Genomic DNA, 18,961 nt, shown 5'->3' on the forward strand with positions numbered 1-18,961 from the left:
CACCATGTAAGTTATGTGCGCAAATCTGTGAATATTACGCTTTCTTTTTTTGTGTAGCCTGCACCTGGACTGGCGTTTCTGCCCTGAGACTTTCATGAAAAAAAAAAAAAATGTTGTGTCTACCCTTTAAATACCATCTTAAAAAAATCCAGTATTTTGAATGCATTTCCAAATGTCAAAAAGCGTTGATGGAAATCAAAGGATACTCTGCAATTAGTGAGCGCTGGTATAATCTATTTTCAACAAATCAATAACATTAACACATGTTGGCGAATTGGTGGTGAAATCCGTGAGCATTTTAAACTCTTCACACAGTTTTGATCGACAGCATTTACTCATCAGGGTTCAGAGCAATGAATTTTTATAATTGATGTCATTTTAATGTCAATATGGAATGCTTGCAGTTTCCACTTAAAGCTGAATCAATTAGATATCAGTTAATCTTAAAATAATAAAACAGGTTTGCATGCAATAAGATCCCGCATTTCTAAAGTTATGATCACAGTTTATGCAACCCCTAAAAATAATGATTACCGGTACCAGTGTTTCGGCAACACAGCTCTACAATCCTCACTGTAGGCCGATTGTGCCACTGCAATGTATTTTGCACAAATATTTGACTAAAAGAGAGTTGCCGATGACATTGTTGAGACTTCACTAATTAGCGGTTCCTTACGACCTAGTGTTCACGCTGTTCATATTGAGAAAGTCAATACGCCGAGCGTGGGATACTGCCACAGGTCCCGGAACAGTGTATGTTAACCTGTAGCTGTTTGTTTTACTGGTGATGCGGTGGGTGCCTTTATAATTTCTAAATCATCAATGCAGATCTTTTTCTTTGACAGTTCTCTTTCTCTTTAAAAATTCTTGATTCATGCTGTCACCAAGCCACTTCTGTCGCATATATGACTAAACAATGGTATATTTTCCCGTCTAACATTAAAAAAAAAACGCAACACAAAAACCACAAAAAGCCTGGGGCAAGATACAACACAGCGAGCTGTTATGACTTTAGCCATGCTTTAGCAAACATTGACGACTTCGATGCTGATACAACTTGTTTGAGTAAGCCATTTGAATGAGATGTGAACTTGCTACTTGCCCGGGACAAAAATTCTCAGAACGTTTTGGTTGTTTTCAGAGTAAATCTTCCCTACTAAGGTCAGCATATTTCTGAGGAGTACTCTCTGACTTAACTTCCCACGGTGGCTGGGAACAAACTGCATAGCCTAATGATTTAACCATGGACAGTGGGGGGAATCCTTCCGCCATGATTATACATAGCTCTGATCGGCATTTAAAACATGTCCGTCAGAAGCAAGTACCCCAGCATTTGTAAGAGAGAGAGCGAGATGAGGGGCCCTCCGCAGTATAATCCCCCGACTTTTCTACAGAGGGGATGAATATTTCAGGGAAACATTGGTGGATGGAGGCAGGGTCTATCAATCACTTGTCATTGTCACTGCTTCCTCATCCCATCATTATAGTGTTCGAGTCCGACGAGATAAAAGGCGACCAGACCGCATGTACAGAATGAATAATAGATTGCTCTGGCACTCTTTTCACTCGGACAATTGGCTTCAAAGTTACATGTACACACATACACACACATCCCCCCCCCCTTAGCTCAAACAATTCAATACAAGACCAACTACCCTTTCTTAGAACGCTGCCCCAAGACTTATGAATTGTTCCCAGTGTGCACCTAATCTGATTCAGCCATCATGCACCTTTCTTTCTGTACTTAGGATTAGAATTCATCTAAAACGTGCCCGTGTGGGAAAATAGACAAGCAATCAACATGTATGAGGAACAGGGTGCAATACATAAATTTGGTCGGGGTTATGATACTGCGCTGCTGCTGCCTGCGTGGGTTTGAAAGCATAGTGCAGAGTTTATTCTAAAGGTGTTATATTAGTAGGGTGCTTCAGTGTACTGCTGTTTATCTAGCGGTGAATAAATGAGAGGTTTTATATGCGGGGAAGGGGGGGATCTCCTGAGTTTTTTTTCTGTTCGACTTCATTTTCAACTTGATCAGTCTTACTATAGCTCTTACTGATTGATAATACACTTGCCCAGTGACAACATTTCGGCTTCTCTTTCTGGAAAACCACATCACTGATGAATCATAGATTGCATGCTAAGATTTGAAGCTCTCGCAGTAATGTGAAGCGTAAGAGACTCGAATCAAGCGTGGGCAAATTTTGTCCATTTCACATCAACATTTCAAAAGAGAAATTATGCACAAGACAAAAAAAATTCCTATGTATGCTTATTACATGTCATAGTGTACTACTAAATGTGTGTCAATTTGGTACCCATTAACAAGAGGTAATAAATTAGATTAAGGTCCGACATTCGTAATTATTTAAACAGATTAAAAAAGATGAGTGGTTTTTTCCCCCCATTAAAATATATTTAAAAATAGGTTAAAAGCTTTTCATGAATTCCCCCCAAAAAGGAATACATCAAACAATTCTCGCAACATGTGCGTAATAATTTTCAGATGGATGTGTATCACATATGCAAATGTAATTTTTTAGAAGGAAGTAGATAAATGTCATCTTCATCTCTTGGGGTCCTGTAGTTCCCTGAAGGAAACAAGAACTGTTGTTTGTTTGTTTTATTTGTTTAGAAGATCTTCCCATCAAACAAGGAGATATAAACACCAAACACAAAGCTGGCAACAGCCAATCTCTCTCATACAAACATATGATTATGAATTGCACAAATCAAGAAATTGTGATCCAGTAACTCGATGACAATACTTATTCTAGTCACGGTGATATCAGCAGTTAGCTTGTGTTTGTTCTTCCATCATTTCATTTCGTCAGCTGGGTCGGTGAATGATTTTTAACTCCTCCTATTTCCCTGGGGTGAATTGATTTTTCAGAGTCATTTTTCACAAGTTCTACATTTTCATTCAATGCTTGAATCTTGTGCAGAATCGAATTGCGTACCGGTATCAGGAAAAAGATTGTCTGCAATGCAGAGCCCAACACAAGTCACTGCGCAATTTCCTAACTAAAGTTGGTTGCATCTGGAACTAAGGTGGCCATGCAAACATTACGGACAAAACACTGAAAATAAACAAAAACCCAATGTTTATCTGTTTAATTTATCTGTGGTGAGAGTATTTGTTTTAACTCAACAACAGCTTCAATCCATCCATCTCTCGATCCAACACCGTACACAACAAGCGCATCCGCAACTATAAATTCTGCTTTTCTTTAGAATTCATTCCGACATTTAACCACATACAATCAGCACCTGACCTTAATAACACTCTGAGGTGTCAATCATGGGGCCCTTTTGACCCAACAGGTAAATAATGATCTCACCCAGGACCGTTTAAATCTCTGTTTGTGCTGGCAGATTGGGGCAATAAAGCGTGTATTTTGGCGCGACTAAATCTCACTGTACACGGTTTGATTATTATTTCTTCTTCCTTTCTTCCCCAAAGGCATAACTACACGGCAGCTTTACGTATGTTCGGGGCATGTGAGTCACTTACTTGTTGTACATGGTCCGTTATTTGCTCCAGTTTATGTGGTTGGGAATAATGAAGTGCATTATATTATGACCGATGGATACTTCGAGAACATTTCTTGGTTTTGCCGAGGGGTATTTTGTTCTAGCTTTGTACATTTTTGATGTTGATTTCGTCGGTGACTTTCCCAAGCCATAGTGTAATGTCGTCTTACCATTCTGTCAAAATAGACGTGCTTCTGTCAAATTCATTGTATGAGTGGAAACATAATACCATGTGATTCTTTTGGAAGATCGGTACGGCCATGACATGAATCCCTACTCACTGTGAAAGAAGACGTAGGTTATATAATTTACCTGTAGAAGTTTCAGTTTCATTGGTCATCAAGTTTATGGTAACAAGAAGTGAAATCACAGAGCAATGTTTTTGGGAGAGTCCGTTTCACAATTTTTGTCTCACCATGAGAAAAAAAATATTTTTGGTAAATTGTTAACTATCTTCTCAAAAGCTGTAGCACTTAATAGTAATAGTTTCAGGGACGTTTACTACCATCATAATCTTTAAACCATGTACAGTAAGTAAATTTAATGTAATTCTGTGGACGTTTGTGTTTTGGGTCGTACAAAAAGTACCCAAACCCTTGAACAATGCATCACTTCTTTTATTGCATGTATATACCAGGCAATAAATACGCCTTTTAGCTCCGACATAAAATATGAGGGTATGAATTTGTCCACCCTACCATGTTTTATAACCTAGTTCAAAGCTGGCCATGAACATGGCTCTGTTGTTTCCCAATGATATGATGCTGTACTAAGGTGATCAAAGTAATCACCCATGACTGTCCGCTGGGGTACAGTGGTGGGTGGAGACTCCAGATTGGACTAACAGTACATGTAGCACAATACCACCCCAAGGACAAACACTTATTCACATCAATAAATTAGATTTATGTCTGTGTACACAACAACACATGATGAACAATTCTGGTTGTTGTGCTCTTTAAAAAGGTATGAACATTCTCGTTAAGACACAGTGTCTTAATGAGCATGTTCATACCTTTTTTAAGAGTTTTATTTCATCATACTCTATTATAATATTTCCTTTTTTTGAGAGCCGCCCTTACACAAATTGTTAAAAGACCCAAAAAGAAGAATGTAGAAGACAATATTTAAAATAAAGGGAAAACTAATGAGAGATTCAGATCCCAAGACAATTATGCTTGACAGTACTTTAACACAAATTCTGAAATGTTTCACTTGTCCTTCAAGTTTGCTAGGTTCAAAACTTCAGGCCACTAACTATTTTGTTCGCACTTCTACCATAGGTCATTTTTTGTTGGTAAGCAGTTATCAGCAGCTATCTCTATTATTTTTTCCTTTCTTTTTCCCACAGAAAATTCTCACAGCACACAGAGCCAAGAAATAAGGAACACTTACTGATACAGATAAAAAGTCCATAATTTCAGACAATTCTAAAGTTCCCGATGTGGTTAACTGGGACAAGGGCAGTATTGATTTATACAGAAATATCAACAAGTAAAACTTGAGAGCCATTACCCTAGATTGATGAGTGTTTAGTTTATTCTCTCATCGGGAGAATGTCAGACCAGAACACCTCCCTGAAGAAGAAAAAATCGTCTTTAAAGCCCATCACATGACACTTGTGACAGCTTTGCTGCAGTGACATTCCAAAACAAAATGTCACTGATCATGCACTTGTCACTCACCGACTGCACGGTTCACCTGAACCAGTAGCCGGCTGTTTTCGTCCGATATATAATTTTATTCTGGGTGAAAAAATAGCTACTAGTGCCAAGGTATAAGGAAATAATCATGTAGTCACTCAACATCGCGAGAGAGAAAAAAATTACAATAGTATGTAAACAAGCTGAAACCTTCTGAATGCAAGTGGCTGCCGGACACATTGGTTAACATCATGCAGCGATGGCAATTACTGCAGGGATGATGGGACACTGATTCACACATAGAATATATCCCAGCGGGGTCATTCCAGGGCAAACTGCAACTTTCATGAGCCACTCTTCTAAACAGAATGAGAATCCCATTGAGGCTCTAGTTGGCAGACAGGTGGTTTTTAAAACAAGTATTTATACGATCCCATAGTTCTAACAAACATCTATGGTGAGTAATTAGTTCATTTCAATGGTGCGGTTCTGTAAATTGTTTCAAACTTAAGAAGAGACCGTTTGATTAGGTGAGGTTTGCAGTAGCACCATGTGTAAATCTCTGTTGAGTAGTGTTAGTTCTATAAAGAACTGTAGGTTGACTCCTCAACGTTTCTATCAGTATGCTTTGATCCTCTTCAGGAGAAAATACATTTGATTGAAAAACTGAAGATGAGAATCTCAAAGTAAAATATCCCCAACATTAAGTTGGTTGACTCAAAGTCATCGCCCCAACATTAAAGTGCAAGTAACACCCCTCTTTAACAAGGAGTCATTCTGTGTATATTCAACACTTTATACATCTGTCTTTCCCTCCAAACAAACACAACCACAGCTAAAAATCTTGGTAAGAGTTTGATGTTAAAATGTTGGCTCATTATTTGAACATGAAATACACTGCTTATGATTTAACTAATGGGGGTACAGACTCGTCAGAATGCCAATCAGTAGATCAATTAAACCTCACATGAACATGAGTTATAATAAATAAACGCAACCTGTTACATCTAAAGTAGTCCTTCAAAAATACCACAGTAGTGATCACAGATTCTCCAGCCCCATGTTTAACATCAAAATCACCTCTTTTCATCATCACACACGGAATACTTGATCACAACCACGTTATGACCCGAAAGGCCTGCAGCAAACCATCGGCTATTCTTACCAGATCAGGTTAGTTTCTTTCAGCATTCAGACTGAATAAATTAACATCACCGTGCCATTATTGTACCATCGACAACAAGAAGGGCATTAAAAATCCCCCCTAAACACTGCGGGCCATTATACCAGCAACATCTACACAGTAACAAAAAAATGCTCACGTATATGACCGGTGAAACCTAGCGGCAGTGGCCCATTTCTGTTTTATATAGGGGACTAAAGAGCGGGATAAATCTGCCTAAGAAAAGCAAATAACCACAGGAAAATGCTGATGCGTTGGGTAGGCACGGTCTTTGACCGTTGCTTTCAAGTGCTCTATACATATCATGCTCGACTATGTACATAAAGTGTACGTACATGAGCATTGATAGGCACTTACATAGCTTTGTTTGTATGCCCTCAAACAATAATTCATGGGTAAAATATTAGTGAAGTCAACACTCATCGCAGTAATTTGTGAGAATTATGACTTTTTTTGTTCGTACTTCACAAGAGATAGTGCCCTATTTGTACCGGCAGACAAGAGGTAAACTGTGCAGATTTGTCAATCACTTCATTCAAAGTCCGAGAAAACCGATGAATATCAATTTCGTTTTCAGAGTTTTTATTCTATGTGTCAAACAACTAGATGCTTTTCGGCGCACACATTTCAGATTCACTCCTTCAAATTAATATGAACAGGAAACCTCCACACTTCTATCTCCAATTATAAAACCCCCAATGTTTTGAGTTACAGGTGCATCAAGGTGACTGACATGAGAAAGTTTTTCCAGCGTTGGCAAGTAATCCCTTGAAATGATAATAGGGGTCTTAAGGATGGAAGGGGATTTTAAGATTACTTTATTTTTCACAGAGTAGATCAGTTTCAGAGATGTGTTTCCAAAGCGGAGAGAGCTGTTAGTTTGTGTTTGCATAGAGCGAGAAGGGGTCCCCACTAGCTGTTTCTCCATAGGGCTTAATCGGCTCAAGCCACACAAATGAATGTCCAGAGAGAACTTGTGGACAATGGCATGAGTGGACATAACTGATGACGGACTTGGGATAAGACTTACGAGGAGTGTATGTACAACAAATTGAAGTTAGCTTCTGGTCATGAGAGAGTGTTTCTTTTGATTCTATCCTCTGAATTAGTGCTAGTCAGACCATGGAGTAACATGCTCTATGGTCAGACCACACTGTGTTCCCTTCCTTACTAAAACGTTCAATAGTTCACCCCCTTCAACAGGTTCACACAGTGTGATACAATCTACCTGTATGGTTAATCTGTGAATGAAGACAGTTCCAAGGATCCATGGTTCCCTAAATTTCATTAGTCTCCATTGACATGGTAGTGAATGGTCCAATGGCCCTGTATCAACGAACTTACATAATCATCCCTGTAGGATCCCTATTGTTGTTCAAATCGGATCAAGGCATCCACACAATAGCACGAGAGACAGTTGCTGGGCTTACTCACGATCCATAACGCCTTAGGGGGTGGAAGTACGAACAGATCCCAACGACGACGGTGTCGGCGAAACAGTTTCCATCGCACACTCAGAACCCTTAATCCAAACTCTTAATGAAATTTATGCGTCCAAATACAACTAATCCACACAATCATATTTGCTTTGCAGGCAACTTTATTTTCACATGATAGAAATCTGACACTTATTATCTCACAGGCAGGGTTTGCTCGGGGCGAAGGAATGGACTCTGCCGCTACGAAGCCAGATGCTACTGAGGGGGATGTATTCAATGTCAATACCTGAACCTGCTATAGGCGTCAGGGTAGCTCAATAATAGAAGTCAACAGTGAGAAGACTCAAAAGACAGCAGCATGGACAAACCTTAACGTCTTAAGACTCCTACATCTTCCAAGTTACTTATTAAATTCAATCGTCATCAAACAAATTCACCTGCTCAACCACTAAGAGACAAGTGGAATAATGAGTCATGAGGGATTGTCAGGAATTCTGGGTGTTAAAAGAAAATGAAATTGCACTTCTTTTGAAGAAAGGCGATGACTTTGAGTCAACCAATTCAGTTATAACTAATACAGAGTTATGGATGCACTGTTGGTGATGAAGATGCACAGGAAGTGTCAGGCAACGCTCCAAACGTGTTAGCGGAAGGTGTCGGATCACCATAGCAATGAATATGCTTTCACCAACGACCAGACTCCCCCCCCCCCATCATAACAGCTATGTAAAAAATATACGCCATGAACTATAGTATAATAATTGACCAGGATTATTATTATATTCTGAACTTATGATGTATGCATTAAAATAACTGAACCCCCTATTCCCAAAGTGCTCATATGCAAATTGGTCAAGGATGTTGTGAGGCAAGTGTGGGCAAATAAAAAAACTTACATATGCATCAGAAGAAAACATGTTTTACAGATAAACTGGCTTATATGTAGTTTTATAAAAACAAGCCGAGACAATCGTTACATTGACTGCTGATTCACAATAATCAATCCATGTTCTTCGAGTTTAAACGACCACATGAAAAAAAATGACGCAGTAGGTTTTGCGAAACGAAAGTGGATTACAAATTACCATAAGATACAAGAAATTAAAAACAGTAACATACCTCGTCCTCGCCCGCGGTACTGGCCGAAGAGTCCATGCTCACGGTAGACATTTTCAGGCGTTTCCTGACGGGCTCCGAGTCGTCCGTTGCCTCCCCGTAGCTACCCACTTTACCGGGTGGTAGAGCGTCGCCGGGGACCAAGACGCCGTGTGGCGGCTGTGGTCGGACGGCGGGTTGCGTCGGTGGTAGCTGGTCGGCTTTATTGGAAGGCGGCGGTCCCTGGCGCTGCTGCAGATAACAGCTCACCGTGGGCCCGACCGGGTGACTTAGGGAATTCGTGTTGACGGCTGGCGAGGTGAGGGGTTAAAACCTGTCGGCTTGAATACTTGCTGACTCTGTATGGTGGATGGACGAGAGGATAGTTTTCACTAAAGTAGGAAGAGCGAACGCAAGATGGATACTACAAAATGTGCGCGCTATTGGCACGGCTGCTGGATTAAATCAAAATGTGAAATGAAACTGAAAATTAAAAAAGATATAAAAACCTACTAGGAAACACGGGTGCTGTGAAGTTGGTGCATGTGGGCAGGGTGTTTTCGCTTGTTTGTCGGTGACTAAAAAGTGATTGCCAAGCTCTTGCAACGAGCTTGCTAGCTACTCTTTTATCCTTCTAAAGCTGACCAAAGAAAATACCAATCAAATACACACGATGATAAATGGTGAAAACATGCATGCGGTCGTGCGAGCGAGCAACAGTGTACAAACGCGTGGTGCCTTCGGTGACTATCTCGCTAATGCATCTGAATGCGTGCTGAAAAATACACACGAGCCAGAAAGTCAACCAACTACGACGCGACGACTGATGCAGTGAATATTACACCGCGTAATATAACAGTCGTTGAAAGACCTCGATAGGCTCCGCCCTTATCATTATTATTCAAATAATATGCTTTCAGTTGGCCAATCGCAGCGTTCGATACATAACTAATTGCCGGTTGGTTTGCAGTAACACACCTGTCGTGCAGGGCATGGTTCCGCGTGAGCAGACGACACCGGCCGGTGCAGTTTATGTTTTATTTCACGATTCACGCTTCGGGTTGGTTTTCCACCTGATAAATTTGTCGTACAGATTTTAAATGTTGATGGTTTTCCCTTAGGGTTCGTGGTTTAATATCCCTGAAAAACACAATGCATTGTATGCACAATAAAAAAGGAAAAATGCTGGTGGTTCCACAAAGTGAATACTAATTTGTCAGCACTGGAATACTAATCGTACCAGCTTAAACTGCGTCTGAATTCACAAATATTTTATAGCACCATTTGTCGTCTTGTGGGACGTCATTATTTCTCTAATCTTTTAGTGCCACAAGAAGACTCAAATAATTTGACATCAATCTCAAACAATGGTTCTTTGCCAATAAAACACATGAGAATTTCAATTTAGGAAAAACAATTCTTCCTCAGCTCCCGTAAATTAAAACAACTTGGGCAATTTAAAATAAGCAACAAAACGTTGGATGGCAACTTCCTGAAACAAATTTGTATATAATGTTTCTCTTAAAGCCATTATACACTTTCGGTACAGACAAAAAAAAAAGGTTCACAGATTTACAAATAATTTACAGGGTTTACTGAAGGTAATGGTGAAAGACTTCTCTTGAAATATATTTACCATGAAATGCTTTACTTTTTGAGAAAACATTAAAACGATATCAATTCTCGATAGCGAGAATTACGGATTTATAGTCAACACATGTCATGACACGACGAAACGCGCGGAAACAATAGTGGGTTTTCCCGTTATTTTCTCCCGACTCCGACACCTTTGTGAAATCAACCCCTAGACAAGGTTGTTATTTTTTTATCTACTTTTTATTTCCAAATTTTCAGTTCATTGTAGATTTTGGATAAATATTGATAATCCTTCCCAATGATCCCCAGTGAGAAGAATAAGACCCAAAACAAACATAAGTCAAACAGAAAAAAACATTGAATGTAGGAAGTGCGAATCCTTCAGTTCATGGGAGACCCATTGTGCAGAATTACAATCGAAAAGAAGGCTTCATTTCCCTACCAAGACTTGTGGCCAAGTCGTTAAATGTCTGTTGCAGTGATAGCCAAACTGCTCTCATTTATGAGAGAAGAAGTCATGAGAGAAGCCCTCTCACAGAGGGCAGCAGCCAGCCGTCTCATGAGATAGTTGCGAGAGAGCCGTTTTGCTATCACTGTGACAGACACTTTACGACTTGTCCACAAGTCTATTCAAAACCTTGAGTGTTTTTTGATGACTTCATGTTGTAATCATGCCATTTTTTACCTCCAAATCTTTCTCAACCACTGTTAAAAAAACAAAGACTTATTTAACATGTTTACAATTTATACATGTTATTTAATTTGTTGGGGGACTATTACATGAATACCCAAGGGTTACAAAGTTATCTTAATTGTCATCAACAAAATTTGACTAAAAAATTATAAAAAAGTGTAGACAAAGTCATCAAATGTCATTTTATAAAAACAAAGCAACAACAACAAAAGCAAGTAAACCATTTTTCTTTCTCATAAATTACCCAATCTTTGTTGCTGTGTTTGGTCATACTTTTTTAAAATATAAAATCCTTGTTACCACTGATCCTTTATTTTAGAGCAGTGTTGACTCAATAAACAAATAAAAGCAGATTGTTTGTACTTTCCAAGATTTCAAAACGTCACAGTTCGCTATTCAAGAAATCACACACTGAGAACTACCTTAAAAGCTCAGTTTGGTTTCTGTAATTAGACCTCCCCCTCTATCTTTTCAAGGGGCAGATGCTTTTTCCTGACTAAACAAAGACCTTTACAGACTAATTAAGAAAACATATACTAAGCCATGTTCTGAACCAAAAGGTATCTATAATCCAGAAGGTTAAACATAAATAACCACAACAACAACAACAACAAACAATTTAACATCCGGTTGTGCAGCAACTTTTCTATGATACACCTATCCTATTGGACCAACAAGATGAATGCTGTCAGCATGTGGTATATTTTAATATTTCCATTGTCTTAACCAAACCATTCATACTGGTCAGATCATATGCCATGATATCCTAAGCTGGACCATTCCACGTGTCCTAGAGGGGGGTGTTCATCAACAGGGGAAAGTGGTTTGGTTAGAAGGGAAAGGACAAAACTCTACCAGGATCCTTTGCATGCAAAATCAGTCTGCGTTGTCATTGGTAACTTACACAAATTTATAACAAACTTCATTAATTAAGCAAACAAACTCATACATGTGAACAACATGCACGCTTAGATACCCACCAAAAATTGATGAAAACAAAAGCAAAACAAACGCTTTTAATTTACGGAAAAATACTTCAGTATTTGCTTTTAAGTACTTGAGTGACATTGCAACCAAACATATCCCTCTCTGCTGGGTTTTAATTAGAAAAAAAACCCCAGGTTTTATAAACCATTTAAAAACTCATAAAAAAAAATAAAAAAATTCCATAGACTCAGCTTAATGAGACCCTAGAGTAAATTCCCCACCCCCCCCCCCAGCCCGCCCCAACTGTCTCCCTTTCTCTCACTCTCTCCATCAATCTATGCAGTAATAAGATGAGAAAATCTGGCATTGACAACGCAGGTTGCCATAGAAACGTGACAGCCACCGAAGGATTAGCAGAAATGCTGACGAGTCAGAGGGTGTACGCTGCGGGGGATAAGCAATGTTTCATTCTCTATCGAACAAATGGCTGGTGTATGGCTAAGTACAGTTTCAGCAAATGGAGGGGGGGGGGGGGTAAAGGCACTGGACACGTAAGGTTTCTTTCGAAGACAAATATTTTCACTTGGTGTATTCCAACATATTATGCATAAAATAACAAACCTGTGAAAGTTTAGGCTCAATTGGTCATCGAATTGCAAGAGAATAATGAAAGAAAAAACACCCTTGTAATAAAAGGCATCAGCTGATGAAGTCTCTTAATTTTTGAGTGAGAAATTACCTCTTTCTGAAAAACTATAAAACTTTAGAGGGATCTATTTCTCACAATATTTTATACTACCAACAGCTCTCCAAATTGCTTGTTACCAAGCAAGTGTTTTTTTTAGTGTCCAGTGCCTTTTATAAGTTTGGGTCTGGGAATTGTGCATGCCTGACTGAGGGAGAGGCACTAGTGCTATCCGGAGGTTGCCCATCTTTGTTTTCAAAATAATGAAGGAATATTTTGCACCACAGCTGGGATAGGTTCTTATCTCTGAGACAGGGCCACGTTGAGTGGGCGGGAAAGTTATCAGTTCACATTTAAAGGAGTGGTGTACTTTGGGTAATTACTCCCACAGTTAAAGACCATAAAATCATACTTGGTAGAGAGCACTGGAGAGCTCTTGATGTCATGAAACATTGTTAGAAACGACCCCATTTGAGGTAATTTGTTCATAGACAAAATTGAATCTGAGAAAGGCTTCAGGCATGAAGCCTCTGAAGCCTCTACAAGCAAACACTTCTATTAAACAAGGGTGTGTTTTTTCCTTTCATTATTGTTTTGCAACTTCAAGACCAATTGAGCCCAAATCTTCACAGATTTGTTATTTTATGCATATGTTGGGATACACAGAGTTAAGTCTTTGACATTTACCAAAAGTATACCTTGCCTAACTATGGGTGTTATTTTATTCACATAGTTGTACACTTGGCATTTTATGTGTCATCAGATTACATTTTTGGAGTGATCTTTGCCAAGCATGACACAAAAGAAAAAACTATTAATGTTTTTTTTTATCTTCTTCTGAAAGAGTTCAAAATTCTTTAAAACTAAATAGGTCACAGTTAAAGCCTATAAATGATGTCTGCACGTAGATTTGCATCAATGTAAGAAAATCCCCAGCCAAACTTGGGATATGGCATTATCTGCCTTTGTGATAAAAACAAAATGGCAAAATAATAGTTTTTGTCAAGATAGCCTGACCTTGCTACTTTGACAGACAAGCAGATCCCGTCACACATAATGTTCTCACAGTCAAGTTCTCAGAGTCAACTTTAAAATTATTTTAAGATAACATTAAGGCGTGGACACTTATCTTAGAAGGGTAGAGGATACAGGCCAAGGGTTGAGTCAATGAAGGCAACACCAACCATTTGAATGACTATTACAAGTTGAAAACTGGGTTAGGTTATAAAATGAACTTGTCATCTGATCAACACCTGAGGAAAGTCATGACCTAACTTGGAGAGATAGCAGAACAATGAACTCAACACGCCCTGAGCCCAATTTCATGGCTCTGCTTACCGTAAGCAACAAGTCGACGCTTGCTGAAGCAGGGAATTCGCGCTTACGTCAAGCACACGAGTTAGCAGGGAAATTTGGCTTGTGTGCATGCGTACTCGTTACTAGTTACTAGCAATGAACTCAACACGCCCTGGGCCCAATTTTATGGCTCTGCTTACCGTAAGCAACAAGTCGACGCTAGCTGAAGCAGGGAATTCGCGCTTACGTCAAGCACACGAGTTAGCAGGGAAATTTGGCTTGTGTGCATGCGTACTCGTTACTAGCTATTCCACCCTTACACAGCTAGCGCAGAAATTTGGCACTTGCAAGTAAGCAGAGAATGGTGATCGTAAGCGCAGAATTTGGCGGTAAGCAGAGCCATTAAATTTGGCCCTGGTAAAGATTATTCTGCAGAGTTAAAATGTCCACCTAATTTGCTGCAATTTTTACAAAAGATTAATATGACAAGAATATGAACCTTCAGGGCCAAATTTCACGAAGGTGTTTAGCAAAAAATACAGCCTAGCAAATTTCTTTGCTAAGCCAAGAACGAGTGAGGTACCAATACAACAAGTGAATTTATGGAATGTTGTCTGGTAACATGTCTCTGCGCCCAAGTTTTTTCTGTGCTCAGCAAATGTTTGTGCTTACAGGGTTAATACAATTGGGCCCTTAGGCCTGAAGACAAAAAGTATCGGTGTAACCAACACTTTTGGAGCAAATATTTACGCATTGTTGTACTATTACCAGCAACAATTATTTCTTTTTATCACTACTGAACAAAGCTTCAAACACTGCTGGTATTAAGTTTTTTTAAAGGTCCTTTAAAGGCAGTGGACACTATTGGTAATTACTCAAAATAATTATTAGCATAAAACCTTTCTTGGAAACGAGTAATGGGGAGAGGTTGATAGTATAAAATATTGTGAGAAACGACCAATTGAGGTATAAGTTTCTCAGGTTTGTTATTTTGTGCATATGTTGAGATACACCAAGTGAGAAGACTGGTCTTTGACAAATACCAATAGTGTCCAGTGTCTTTAAATGTCCTTGAAAACCTCGTTACTGTTTTGTGAAGGTTTAGCTGCCTCTTCCAAAAATCACACTTTAAAAAAAAGAAAAATCCAGAGATCTCTGTATTTCTAGCAATCATGTATTCAAGTTTGATATCGCCTTTCATGATTGAATAACAGGGCTCCAAAGTTAAATTGAGTTTTGTGATGCACTCATTTTCAAATAGATCAAGTCTTAAAGACACTGGACACTTTTGGTAATTGTCAAAGACCAGTCTTCTCACTTGGTGTATCTCAACATATGCATCAAATGAGAAACCTGTGTAAATTTGAGCTCAATCGGTCATCAAAGTTGCGAGATAATAATGAAAGAAAAAACACCCTTGTTATACGAAGTTGTGTGCTTTCTGATGCTTGATTTCGAGACCTCAAATTGTAAATCTGAGGTCTCGAAATCAAATTTGTGGAAAATTACTTCTTTCTCGAAAACTACATTACTTCAGAGTGAGCCGTTTCTCACAATGTTTTATACTATCAACCTCTCCCTATTACTCGTAACCAAGTAAGGTTTTATGCTAACAACTGTTTTGAGTAAATACCAATAGTGTCCACTGCCTTTAATGAAGAAAAAAACTTAAAGGGAAACATTGCCATTTAAACTGTTTTAAGTGTTTCATGAGGTCGACTCTATCTTTTGGGAAACTGAGTGGATCCTACAACAGAATCTGACCTTAGAGTCTCTGTTTAATTTCAGAATATACAGAACACATTTTCCTCAGAAAATGACCCTGTATAGACGATGTGACCTATGACGTCACTCAAACCATAACATGATTCGCGCGCATACAGTCGGGCAAAACCTTTGTGTTTTGGCAGCCAGCTAGAAAGTGAACGCAATCACACCATGACTACGCGTCTTTTTGACCGGCGAAACATGACGTATACAGTTTTTTGTCAACAGAGGGCGGTTTGAATGTAAACTAAGGTCATATGGTCTATAAATCAGTTGTTTTAAGTGTTTCAGTACAATAAACTTGTTTGTTGAAAAAGCATATGATTTTTGAAAAGCATTTTGAAACAAATTTCTGTGATGTTCCCCCCCCCCCCCCATGTACTGCACATGCATAAAAATGTCCGAAACACACTTTTTGTGGACTGAATTCAACTGAATACATACCTGTATGTAGAAGTTCAAGATGTTGGGTAACTGCACAAGAACAAGAAAGAAGGAAAAAGACACAAACATTAGGGCCCAATTTCATAGAGCTGCGTACCATGCAAATATTGCTTTAAATATTTACACTTAGCAGAAATGAGCAGGATACCAGTCACAAATTACACATGTGACACAGTAGTTTGGCTGATAACCATATTCTGGTAAGCATTATTTTGGTGTGGGAATACAGGGAATACAAGATGGCATAAAATCTTTCATGAAATACAGGTTTTTTTCTGCACAAAAATTTAATCAACTTTTGGCATTTTTTCAAGCAAAATCTTGGTCTTGTATGTTGGAACATACAAGTGTCCGTTTTGACACTTACCTACAAAGTACAAGGGTCAATAAACTGTGTTGATAATCAATAACCATCAACAAAAGATATGGCTGCTGGCCAAAATAGAATACATGTGTTTTTTCATTATTGTGAACCATCAGTCACTTTGAAAACAAAATTTTGACAGCCTAAACAGTGTTCAAGAAGAAACAAGCTCTCAACACTGGCATGTTACTTTTCATTTACAGTTTTATGCATATCTTAATCACACTATTCCTAACATGATACTGGAAACATGAAAAGTGTCCACCAATTGAGATGAGAGGTCTTTTAAAAAGAGAGAGAGAGAAGATTCTGTAAAAAACTTTAAAATATTGACAGTTTTTACAGTGTTCAAGAAAGAAACAAGCTCTTGTGACGACTCAAACACTGCCATGTTTCTTTTCATTTTATGCATAACTTAAACCCACTATTCCAAAAATGATACTGACAAAAAAAACATGAAAAGTGTCCTGGTAGCTGAGATGACTTTAAAAAACGAGAGAGAGACAGAGAAGTTTGTGTAAAAAAACTCACCTACAAGCAAAAACCTCAGACTAAAGTAGCAAGTCTCTACTCCGGGAGCAGTGTTTTCTCCTAACTGTCACGGGCTGGAGGCAGGAGCTGTGTATCACACGAGGAGACGAGAGGAAAGACTCAAAAGGAAATAAATGATGCTTTCTTCTCTCTGGTCATGCTTTAAGTCTTTATAGCAGTGACTGTTCACACAGCGTTTTTCTTTTAGCCCCTCCCCCAACAGTCCATCCCAAGCCTCCACAATGGGGGATTAGGCCTACGGAGGATCACTTCAACGGCCGGTTTATCCTATCAAATATGAAAATCCTTATTTTCTAAGAGATTAGAGGGTCGGGACTAAGCCCTTGGTATTTGAGATTCAGGGTTAGTGACTGGGCGTTTGGGTTTTAGCATTTTCTCTTCCTTGAGCTGGACATCTTTTGCAGAATGGTGGAGACCATGGTGAATTTAACTACAAGCTCTGCTTTCTCATGTGGAAATTTAAATAAGCCAGTATATACTGTCTTATCATTGCCATCCAATATTCATAAATATCTCATGAATATTTCATGGAAATTAGTCAAATCTACCATTTGTAGTAAGACTCCACCGTCCCTCCCTAAGAAAAAAAATCACTCAATGAAAAAAAGAAAAGAAAAAAGAAAAAGAACCTTGCATGTTGCAGTCTTCTCTTTGTAAATTTAATTTTTCAATTTCAATTGGATGTCTTGTATTTCACATCAGTCGCTTTTGCAAGGTGAGGTTTGAGTAGGCCCTCGAGCTCCTTAAAGAAAACCGAGACTGGTAAAGCGTACAACCACTAATTATCTTGTAATTTCATCTGGAAATTTAAGCATGGAAACCATTAAAAAAAACGACATAAGAAAGAAAAAAAGAGAAAATAATTACTGAAAATAATTTGTTTGTCTTCGTTTCTTCTTGAGAATAATTTGGACTGTTTAAAAATATCTAAAAACATGACTCAGCCTTCTGCTTTCAATGTTTCGGTTATCTCATCGAGGGTTGGTATCATCTAAGACAGCCCAAGAAAAAAAAAATGAAATTGTAAAAATTCTTACTGAAAATAATTTGCTTGTCTTAAATCTTCTTGAGAATAATGTGGACTGTTTGAATTATATCTAAGCCATGAATCAGCATTCTCTTTTTGGGTTTCAGTTATCTCATCAAGGGGAGGGGGTATCATTTAAAACAGCCTACGAAAAGTGAAATTGTAAAACTTCTTACCGAAAAAAAAGTGTGTTTGATTTAAATCTTCTTGAGAATAATGAGGACAGTTTGAATTATATCTAAAACATGAATCAGCATTCTCTTTTGGGGTTTCAGTTATCTTAGCGAGGGGAGGGGGGGGGGGTATCATTTAAGACAACCTAAGAAGAAAAAATTTTTTTTTACTGAAAACAATTTGTTTGTCTTCTTAGAATTATGTCGACTGTTTAAATAATTATATCTAAAACATGAATCATCATCATGCTTTGTGTGTTTCAGTTATCTCATCGAGGGGAGGGGGTATCATTCAAAACAACCTAAGAAAAAAGTGAAACTGAAAATTTCTTACTGAAAATAATTTGTTTGTCTTTGTTCTTCTTGAGAACAATGTGGACTGCTAAAACATGAATCAGGATTCTGCTGCGTTCAGTTATCTCGTCAGAGGGGGGGGGGGGTTCTGTGATGAACATGGCACCGCATGGAAACAAGAAAAAATCTTGATAACAGCGACTTCATGCAAGGAAGAGCAGAGATCTACAAGGTCATTTCTTATCAGC

At 38.6% G+C, this 18,961-nt stretch overlaps 1 protein-coding gene across 7 annotated transcripts in view; it reads right to left on the bottom strand.

Moving 5' to 3' along the window:
• Positions 1 to 17,302, bottom strand: part of LOC139937172 (protein couch potato-like) — a 107,378-nt gene extending 90,076 nt beyond the window's left edge. For 4 of the 7 annotated variants that reach the window (XM_071932221.1, XM_071932225.1, XM_071932217.1 and 1 more), the window contains exons 1-2: positions 9,408 to 9,704; positions 8,919 to 9,253 (exon numbers count right to left, since the gene is read on the bottom strand). In XM_071932221.1, coding sequence (XP_071788322.1) covers positions 8,919 to 8,969 — 51 coding nt within the window. In that variant the 5' untranslated portion in view covers positions 8,970 to 9,253; positions 9,408 to 9,704. Of the gene's footprint in view, positions 1 to 8,918; positions 9,254 to 9,407; positions 9,705 to 16,303; positions 16,334 to 17,198 lie in introns of those variants that run through there. The other 3 variants (XM_071932218.1, XM_071932219.1, XM_071932220.1) reach the window with 3 other exon arrangements.
• Positions 17,303 to 18,961: the final 1,659 nt, after the last annotated feature.

Source organism: Asterias amurensis, chromosome 5, assembly GCF_032118995.1.
Source record: "Asterias amurensis chromosome 5, ASM3211899v1".
NCBI classification, from domain to species: domain Eukaryota; kingdom Metazoa; phylum Echinodermata; class Asteroidea; order Forcipulatida; family Asteriidae; genus Asterias; species Asterias amurensis.